This window comes from Alligator mississippiensis, chromosome 12, assembly GCF_030867095.1.
Source record: "Alligator mississippiensis isolate rAllMis1 chromosome 12, rAllMis1, whole genome shotgun sequence".
NCBI lineage: Eukaryota > Metazoa > Chordata > Crocodylia > Alligatoridae > Alligator > Alligator mississippiensis.
This window is the reverse complement of record NC_081835.1, coordinates 38349492-38360032: the sequence shown is the minus strand read 5'-3', so window position 1 is coordinate 38360032 and position 10541 is coordinate 38349492. Positions and strand designations below refer to the sequence as shown.

The following is a 10541-nucleotide window of genomic DNA, read 5'->3' as shown; positions in this document are numbered from 1 at the left end:
AACAAGGTCTCCCTCAAACCCTTTTGGTCCCCCCTAGTGAGTTTATAGATGGTCACAAGGTCCCCCCTCAGCCTTCTCTTGTGAAGGCTGAACAGGTTCAGGTCCTCTCTTTGGCCTCTCTTTGTAGGGTCTGCCCTGCTGTCCCCGGATCATGCGGGTGGCCCTCCTCTGGACCCTCTCAATGTTGTCCACATCCCTCTTGAAGTGGGGTGCCCAGAACTGGACACAGTACTCCAGCTGTGGCCTGACCAGTGTTGCGTAGAGGGGGAGGATCACCTCCTTGGCCCTACTTGAGATGCACCTGTGGATGCACAATAAGGTCCAGTTAGCCCTGCGGACTGTGACCTCGCATTGTCGGCCCATGTTCATCTTGGAGTCAATAATGACTTCAAGATCCCTATCTGCCTCCGTGCTCTCAAGAAGGGAGTTTCCCATCTTATAAGTGTGCTGCTGGTTACTACTGCCCAAGTGCAGCACCCTGCACTTGTCAGTATTGAAATGCATCCTGTTTTTGTTAGCCCACCCTTGCAACCTATCCAGGTCTTGCTGCAGTCTTTCCCTCCCTACTAGCGTGCCCACCTCACCCCAAATTTTGGTATCATCAGCAAAATTAAACAGGTTGCTTTTCACCCCATCGTCCAAATCGCTGATAAAGAAATTGAACAGTGCGGGCCCAAGGACCTAGCCCTGGGGGACTCTGCTGCCCACTTCCCCTCAGGTTGAATATGACCCTGAGGGGTCCTGAGGCTAAAAAGAAAGGCCTACAAAGGATGGAGGATGGAAGTCACCTCCAAGGAGGATTATTCTGCACTGGTCCGGTCCTGTAGGGAGCAGACCAGGAAAGCCAAGGCTGCAACTGAACTCCAACTAGCTTTGAGCATCAAGGACAATAAAAAGTCCTTTTTCAGATATGTGGGGAGCCGGAGGAAAAGCAGGGGCAACGTTGGACCCCTGCTGAACCAGATGGGGCAACTGACAACTAACGCCCAGGAAAAAGCCAACCTATTAAATAGGTACTTTGTGTTGGTCTTTCATCAGTCTCATGGGACGCCCATGCCTGCTACGGGACAGGGAAGTCCAGGTGAGGGTGATCCCCTGCCCTCCATTGATGCTGACTTCGTGAAGGAACATCTTGAGAAGCTGGATACCTTCAAGTCAGCCGGCGCTGACAATCTTCACCCCAGGGTACTCAAGGAGCTGGCGAGCATCATAGCCCAGCCTCTAGCGCGGATCTTTGAAAACTCTTGGTGCTCTGGTGTAGTGCCCAAAGACTGGAAGAAGGCCAATGTGGTGCCTATCTTCAAGAAAGGGAGGAAAGTGGATCCGGCTAACTATAGGCCCATTAGCCTGACTTCTATCCCAGGCAAGATCTTAGAAAAGTTTATCAAAGAGGCCATCCTTAATGGACTGGCCGACGCCAACATCTTAAGGGATAGCCAGCATGGGTTTGTTGCGGGTAGGTCTTGCTTGAACCAATCTCATTTCCTTCTACGAGCAGGTGACCTATCACCTGGACAAGGGAGAAGAGATTGATGTCATATATCTTGACTTCAAAAAAGCCTTTGACCTGGTTTCCCATAATCAACTCTTAGAGAAACTGGCCAATTGTCGCCTTGGGTCCTCCACAATCCACTGGCTGGAAAACTGGCTCCGGGGTCGGACCCAGAGGGTAGTAATTGATGGAAGTCACTCATCGTGGTGTCCTGTGACCAGTGGGGTCCCCCAAGGTTCTGTCCTTGGACCCATACTGTTCAACATCTTCATTAATGATGTGGACACTGGAGTCAGAAGTGGACTGGCCAAGTTTGCTGATGACACCAAACTTTGGGGAAAAGCATCCACACCAGAAGACAGGCGGGAGATCCAGGCTGACCTGGACAGGCTCAGCAAGTGGGTGGACGAGAATCTGGTGGTGTTCAACGCCGATAAATGTAAGGTTCTCCACCTTGGGAAGAAAAACCCGCAGCATCCTTATAGGCTCGGCAGTGCTATGTTGGCTAACACTATGCAAGAAAGAGACTTGGGGGTCATCATTGACCACAAGATGAACATGAGCCTGCAGTGCGATGCTGCAGCTAGTAAAGCAACCAAAATGCTGGCTTGCATCCATAGATGCTTCTCAAACAAATCCCGGGATATCATTCTCCCCTTGTACTCGGCCTTAGTGAGGCCACAGCTGGAGTACTGCATCCAGTTTTGGGCTCCACAATTCAAAAAGGATGTGGAGAAGCTTGAGAGAGTCCAGAGAAGAGCCACGTGCATGATCAGAGGTCAGGGAAGCAGACCCTACGATGACAGGCTGAGAGCCCTGGGGCTCTTTAGCCTGGAAAAGCGCAGGCTCAGGGGTGATCTGATGGCCACCTACAAGTTTATCAGGGGTGACCACCAGTATCTAGGGGAACGTTTGTTCACCAGAGCGCCCCAAGGGATGACGACTAGGTCGAATGGTCATAAACTACTACAGGACCGTTTCAGGCTGGACATAAGGAAGAATTTCTTTACTGTCCGAGCCCCCAAGGTCTGGAACAGCCTGCCACCAGAGGTGGTTCAAGCGCCTACATTGAACACCTTCAAGAGCAAACTGGATGCTCATCTTGCTGGGATCCTATGAACCCGGCTGACTTCCTGCCCTTTGGGCAGGGGGCTGGACTCGATGATCTTCCGAGGTCCCTTCCAGCCCTAATGTCTATGAAATCTATGAAATCTATGACCCGTTCACCACCACCCTCTGAGTACAACCCTTCAGCCAATTTGCAATCCATCTGACTGTGTAGGCATCAATGCCACAGTCGCCTAGTTTTTTAATGAGGATGGGGTAGGAGACAGCGTCTAAGGCCTTGCTGATGTCCAGAAAGACTACATCCACGGTGACACCTGCACCCAATGCTTTTGTGACCTGATCGTAAAAAGCAATCAGGTTGGTCTGACATGACCTGCCCCTAATGAAACCGTGCTGGTTGCCCTTGAGCATCATCCCCGATGCCGGCCCATCACAGGCGTGCTCCTTGATGATCTTCTCAAAGAGTTTCCCTAGGATTGAGGTAAGACTGACAGGCCTATAGTTGCCCGGGTCCTCCCTCCTCCCTTTTTTAAAGATGGGGACCACATTGGCTATCTTCCAATCATCTGGCACCTTGCCTGAGCACCACGAGCGCTCGTAAAGCCATGCCAAGGGCCCTGCAATAACCCCTGCTAGCTCCCTCAACACCCTGGGGTGGAGAGCATCTGGACCTGCTGATTTGAACACGTCCAGCCCCTCCAGAAGCACTCTAACCCGGTCCTCCTCAACCTTAGGTCTGGAGGCATTCCCCTCGAGTCCGTCTTGAATCACAGTGAGGGAAGCCCGGTCCCTGCACAAGAAAACGGAGGTGAAGAATTTGTTAAAGAGGTCTGCTTTCTCCTCTGGCGCAACCAGATTGCCCAGCGTGTCTTGCAGGGGCCCCACGTTTCCCAGTGCCTTCTTCATCCTCCCTATATAATTGAAAAAGAACTTTTTATTATCTTTGATCTTGGACGCTAGTCCTAGCTCTATGTCCGCCTTAGCTTTCCTAACAGCCCCGCTACAGGCCCGAGCAGTGGAGGTATACAGGTACTCCTCACTTAACGACCTACCTGTTTAACAACCACGCGGAATTACGACCAGCTCTCTGAGCAGTCGGTATTGTACGAAACGTATTGTGGAAATGGTAGCGCAGCGTCTCAAGCCAAGGCACGCAGTATCAAGGGGCGGCTCCTCGCTTATCGACCAATTCGCTTAACGACCTAGTCGCAGGAACGGAACTCGGTCGTTAAGTGAGGAGTGCCTGTACTCCTCTTTGGATATAGCCCGCCCCCCCCCCCTTCCACTGGGTGTACGCTGCCTTTTTGGCAACCAGGCATTCCCGGATGTCCTTAGTGAGCCAGGGGGGCTTTTGGGCACTCTTGCCCCCTTGCTTCTTGTTAAGATCATCACCCCTTGGGCCCTGAGTATCGTCTCCTTAAGGAACGACCACTCATGTTGGGCATTGAGTTCCCCTGCCCTCGAGAACCCCAGCACCTCTCCCACCAATCTCCTCAACTCGTTGAAGTTGGCCCTCTTGAAGTCTAGGGCTACTGCCTTGCTGCAGGCCCTTGACACCCTGCTCTGGATGATGAATTCCAGCAAGCGATGATTGCTATCACCCAGGTGGTTAAGGACCTGGAGCCCCCTGATCAGATCATCGCCTGTGGCCAGGACCAGGTCCAACAGGGCATTTCCTCTGGTGGGACTGTGCACCTCCTGGGTTAAGTGGAGGTCCTGTATCTCGGCCAGGAACCTCCTGGAATGGTCCGACCCAGCTGACTGCTCCTCTCGGCAGATGTCCGGGTAATTTAGATCACCCATGACAACTACATCCCTTGCCTTAAGTGCCTCTGCAAGCTGGCCCAAAAATTCCCGGTCCAGCTCCTCCCCTTGGTTGGGGGCTCTGTAGTAGACCTCCACCATTAAATCCCTCTCCCCATGACCCCCTTGTATGTTGACCCAGAGCACTTCAGCTTGCCCCTCCTCTGACCCCATGCTGGCACACCATGCTGACCTTCCTGCCAAAGAAGGGGGATCCCCATGACTTGAGGAACTGGCATTCCATGTCCCAACTCTGCATGGACTACAAGGTGGCAGTGAATGCCATCTCACTGCACCTGAGGTCCGTGCTGACAGATATGATCCATCCTGACCAGATGTACACAGTGCCCAGATGTTCCATATTTGACAACCTATACCTGATTCTGGACTTCCTGGAGCTACCTTACTGGGAGGGCCTGTCTTTCGCCCTCCTATCCTTGGACCAGGAGAAGGTATTTGACAGAGTGGATCATGGGTACCTCACAGGCATGCTGCAGGCCTTTGGCTTTGGGTCCCACTTTGTTCAGGCTCTCCAGGTGCTGTATGCCTCTGCAGAGTATTTGGTCAAGCTCAACTGGACCCTGACAGAGACTGTTCAGGAGAGGGGAGTGTCAAGGCTGCCTGCTGTCAGACCAGCTGTACACCTGGAGCCTTTCCTTATTCTCCTGCAGAGGCGGGGTTGATGCTCCGGGAGCTGGTGGTGCTGTCAGCATGTGCTGATAACATACTCCTTGCGGTTCAGGACTCAGGTGACCTGGCACAGGTGGACGCCTGCCAGGAATTGTACTTGGCAGCCTCCTCTGCCCAGGTCAACTGGGTCAAGAGCTTTGGCCTGGCAGTGGTTGACGGGTAGCAGGTGGGCTCACTCCCACCCATGCTCTGCGGGATCCGCTGGAGCGCAGGCTAGCTGCTCTACTTGAGGGTCTACCTGGCCTCCATAGACCCCTCCCTGCCAGAGACCTGGTACCAGTTGGAGGCAAGGGTAGTGGAGCAGCTCTGGAAATGGGCACAGATCCTGAGATGTCTCTCCCTGCATGGGAGAGTGCTGGTGCTGAACCAGCTGGTCCTGTTCATGATCTGGCACTGCTTCCGCACAGGGCTGCTCCAAGGGTAACTGGCACCCTAGGCAAACTGTGTACCTCAGTGCCCCCACCACTTCCAATATAGAGAAAATTAGGCTTACCCCTAGCTCGACTTATTTAAAAAAAATAAATAACATGGCTTCTTACAAGAATTAAATGTAATGATTCAGCAATCCTACTCCAACCACTGCAAGACATTATAAAATTGAGAATATTAAGGAAGGTGTAAGAAATCAGTATCACAAGCTGTAAAATAATCTAGGCTTAGGGGTTTATTTTTTAGCATGATGTTGCGAGTGGTATGCTCTTGTCACAAGTCTGCTTGAGAGTTGAAAAACATAGGAGTCACAATTCTAGTGATCTTTCCTCTGAGATCTTTTCGGAGGTCTTTCTCCCCTTACTGAACCAAAGGTCTTAGACCAAGGTGGACCCATAGCCAGCCAGGGCTGTTATTTAGAATGATGTTCCTGTTATTTTGTTCTGCATATAATTTTGGCACCCCCCCAAAATTTTGGCACCCTAGGCGACCACCTAGTTCACCCAATGGTTGGACTGGCCCTCCTTACACACCCTGCCTGTGCCCCCGGAGGTCCTAGCAGGGCTTCAGAGATGGGTGCTGGAGTCTTTCTGGCCAGGATGGCACTGGGTCGCTATGGAGGTCCTGAACCTCCCCTTGTGGGAGGGTGGCCAGGGCCTGGTTTGTCCATGCAGCCAGGTCCTGATATTCTGTCTTCAGGCCCTGCAGTGACTGCTGTACAGTGTTGGTAGCCACACAACATGGGGCCACCTGGGGCACTCCTTCTTCAGCCACTTCTGGGGGCTCTGATACAAGTGACAGCTCTTCAGCCTTGTCGTGGGTCCAGTGCCTTGCCCAGCCTCGCAGTGCTTCCCGCTGTACCATCTGAGCCACCTGGAGGACACCAGACCAGTCTGCTTTTCCACTGTCCATTGCTACATGTTCATATGCCACACAATCCATCATGCTGCCCTTGTGTCCCACTCAGACACCAAGTGGCAGGACCTGCTCAGCGAGAGCATGTCTGGGGCACTCCAGCCTCATCCCATGAGCCCCTGGGGACCTCAGCTGGCAGCTTCTCTATGGAGCCATCACCATGGGTGTGTATGTGGTGAGCTTCACAGACACCCTGGTCTCCTGCCCCTTCTGAGGGCAGAGGGAGACCCTGGCACACATGACCCTCAAGTGTGCCAGGCTGCAGCCCCTCCACCTCCACCTCCCAAACCTCCTTCTGAGGTTCTGGTTGAAATTCATCCCCCATCTTTTTGTCTTTGGTCACCCCATCCATGGCACCACCAAGTCCTGGGACCTCCTGGTCAACCTCCTCCTGGCCCTAGCCAAGTGGGACCTGTACTTTACCGGCCTGAACCTCCTTCCTGGTCAGGTGCCTGGAGACTGCAGGGCCTCTTTCTTCTCACTTGTCCGAGCATGTTTCTGAGCAGAGCACCAGTGGGCGGCATTCACTGGCTCCTTGGATACCTTTGAGGACTGGTGGGTGCAGCCTGGGAGCTCTGCTCAGTGTCCCTCTCCGGAGAACTTCTTTTCACATTTTAACCCTCTGAGCCCCCACATCACTTCTATCCTTTTCTTCCTTAGTTGTCCCACTAAAAAAAACAAAATGTATCAGTTGTATCTTTCAAACTTTGGCCCCACACAGTGGGGGCTATTAGTTAACTAGGTGGGTCTTAAGGTCCATGATCTCTGGAAGATACCAATAGGAGTTTTTGGGGCCTGGCCAGTTGGTACCCGGGGACACTACCCCTTGTGGCAGCTGGACTGCTGAAGCAGCCCTGAGAGTTCCCTGCACCCTCTACCCACTGCAGCAGTCTGGCAGCAGGGGCTGCTGCCTGGCTGTGACCCGCTGCCACCTGTGACAGCATGTAGCCCCAAGGCTGCATGCCTGCCAGACCCAGATGGGGACTGCACAGCAAGTAGAAGCGTTTGCCCCTCTGGGCCTATTACCAGTGGGCTGTGGCTGCAGAGTTGGCCTTTGTGTGTCACTACTGCCATGTGTGCCCCTGCCTAGCCATCTGGGCAGCTATTGACTGGAAGATGTTCCCAGTGTGGTGGCCTGCTTTGAACTGTCAAAGCATGTCCTCCTGGCCCCAGTTGGCCAGGAGGTCAGCCACCTCCAGCTGGGTCCCCAGTGCCAGCTCTGAGCAGGCTCCTCTGCCTGGATCCTGCCACTTTCCTCCCTAGCAGGAATTCTGGTTTTACCTATTTGAAAACTGAAAAATCCCTAATAAAAAATCCCGAAGGCACTCTGTAAAATACCCCCAAATCGATGCTCCTTCACAATTAAAGCAAAAGACCACTATACATAGAGAAAGTGAGAGAGACAGAGAAACAGCGATCAGTTGGGCAAAGTTTTATTGATATGTCTACAGTGTTAAAGCAATTTGGAAGCTTACCAGTGTCTCTATCATCATAATAAAATGAATTCTAAATATCTATATGTTTTGATGTCTGCCTTTGGTTTTCTTATCATAGAGCAGTTAGAGGTCCCCCTGACTCCTTCACTAACCAGGATGGGAGAACAGCTGCTCTCACAGCCATAGCTCCTGCCAGCAGGTCTCATCCTGTCTGGCAGCTAATCATGCACAGTGTGTGCTGGGGGGATGTGGGGTTTGCAGAAGAGGGGTAGGAATGGGGATGGGGGGATGTGGAGGGCTGTGGGGTGTGTGGGTGGATTGTGGGGAGACTGGTGGGGGGCTGCTCAGGAGAGGCGGGTCCCATGCCCCCCACAGGGCACAGCCCCAGCACAGCTCACAGACTGCCCCCCCCCAACACGAGCTACTGCCCCCCTAACAGGGGCCACATGCCCCCTGCAGGGGCTGCATGGGTAGCCAGCACACTTCAGCACCATAGTTTCATAGTTGGTAAGGTTGGAAGGGACCTAAGCAGATCATCTAGTCTGACCCCCTGCCATGGGCAGGAAAGGATGCTGGGGTCAAATGACCCCAGCTAGGTGGCTGTCTAGCCTCTTTTTGAAGACCTCCAGGGTAGGAGCAAGCATCACTTCCCTTGGAAGTTGGTTCCAGCTCCTAGCCACCCTGACAGTAAAGTAGTGCCTCCTGATATGCAGTGCCTCCTGATATATACCAGGGCAAGGGCTAGCCATAGAGACGCTTTGGATCACTGCCAGAGCAGCTCTGTGGAGGACCCAAGCCTCCATTGCTTTCCCCACTTCCTTGATCTGGGGTATTTTTTGACCCCTGCATATCCAGGGGTCTAATTTTGCCCCCACACTGCTAATTTGCAGCGTGAGGAACGTGTTTTTGTTCCCTCATGTGCCTCTTGCAGCTTCTCAAAGAGCTTTGAGAAGCTGTAAGAGGCACATGTACGCTCATCTGGATGTGTCCATATAGTACAATAGACAAGAATTTTTCTCTTAAAATAAAAGCAATATTACATTTTAAAGGAAGGACATGAAGATCTCATAAGATTAATTTTATGTGAACAAACTGAGTTTTTTGTTCTAGTCAGGCTAGAAATTCATGGAGGAGAGACACCTATGTCTTCTCATTTCCAGGCAGATCTCACAAATACAACTTTTCATAAAGGGTAAAAATAGGGGAGAAAAATGGGCCGTATTTCTGACCCTCAAAAAAAAACAACTTGGTTCAAAGGTGTGCCAAATGTACACTCAACTCAAGTTTGCAAATATGTACATATATGCTAGATTCTTAGGACAACGGCTTTAATTTAGTTTTGCTTCTCCCCCCTAGATATAGCATGTCTACTTTGAGAATGCCCATCACCCATTATTTGTGTATCATAGCCAAATCCAAATAGCAATAGCTATGCTCTTCTGACAGATTTTTGTCAATGCATACAAGTGTCAAAGATAGGGAAGGAGACTTAATTTTCGAACAATTCATAGAGGGAGTGCAATTGCAGTTGTCATAACTTGGCAGCAGTGTTAGTGTACTTCAGATTTGTGGAGTCCTGAATGGTAATATATTTGCATTATAGTAAATTTCAGATTATTTCTAAAACTCACAATGTCCCTAGCCCTCTGGTCACAACAATCCTTATGATCTTTACATTATTTTACCCTTTAAACCCTGTGCAGTTGGGAATTGTTACTACCCAATTAATGCCATTATAGAGCTGGGTAACCCATGCACAGAGGCTCTCTACAACTTTTTCACAGTCATGAAGGGAGTCTGTGCTAGAGTAAGGACATGAATTTGAGGCTCCAGGGATCTGAGCTATCACCCAATCACTGAGCCATTGTTTCTTCCCTCAACAAAGTATTAGTATACAAATGGAGCCCTCTTCATTTTGTTAAGCTATGGATAGGTTGGTCCTCTTGCTCTGAGATTTTTCAAAGCCGGCTGGAATTTTGAATGTGTAAGAATTCAGTTATACTGGATTTAATTTCACTCACTGGCAGTAAATAATTCTTTCCACAGATCTCAGTCCTCATGGAATGTATCTGAGACCGAACAGGAAAATATAAAGAAAAAATAGATAAAAATCATGTTTTTCATCAGGATATTGAAAAAAATGTCTAACTCTGGAAGTGGAAGTAGTATGAAAACACTGTAGTTAGAAACAATTGTACTGAAAATCAAAACCACATAATTTTAGTATTTATTTTTATTTTTTTGCATTTAAGATTATATCTACAATTGAACTAAAGCATGACAGTGGAACAAAACCTTAAATACACTCAAACTAATCAATAAGAGTAGCTAGAAAATGATCATTACTGTGCCAGGCTATGTCCAATGACCATGTACTTTATGAAATGATTCTAGCAAATAAAGCATGGACAGAAAATACATAATAAAAAATTATAAAAGGAAGTTGTACCATTCAGAATGAATCCCCTCTCTAATTAATGACTAATTTGAAAAAAATAAGTTAACTATTAAGTGTAGCAGTAAGTTTAGTTTAAGTGACATCAATTTTGGGACTGTTTAGTAAATCTCTGTTATACATGTTAAATTTGGTTGTCAGCCAAACACACTCTTTGGTGGTTCTTCTTTAGGCTTCTCAAAGACTGTTTCACCTCCTGTCCGATCTCGACTGAATACAGAAGGTGCCACAGAGCCCATTTGTTCTTGAAAAA

At 50.0% G+C, this 10541-nt stretch overlaps 1 protein-coding gene across 2 annotated transcripts in view; it reads right to left on the bottom strand.

Annotated features, from left to right (window-relative positions):
• Positions 1-10048: 10048 nt before the first annotated feature.
• The window catches only part of STIMATE (STIM activating enhancer), an 84049-nt gene continuing 83556 nt past the window's right edge, over positions 10049-10541 (bottom strand). For both annotated transcript variants that reach the window (XM_059716061.1, XM_006257936.3), the window contains one exon: positions 10049-10532. In XM_059716061.1, the coding sequence (XP_059572044.1) occupies positions 10426-10532 (107 nt within the window). In that variant the 3' untranslated portion in view covers positions 10049-10425. The remainder of the gene's footprint in view (positions 10533-10541) is intronic.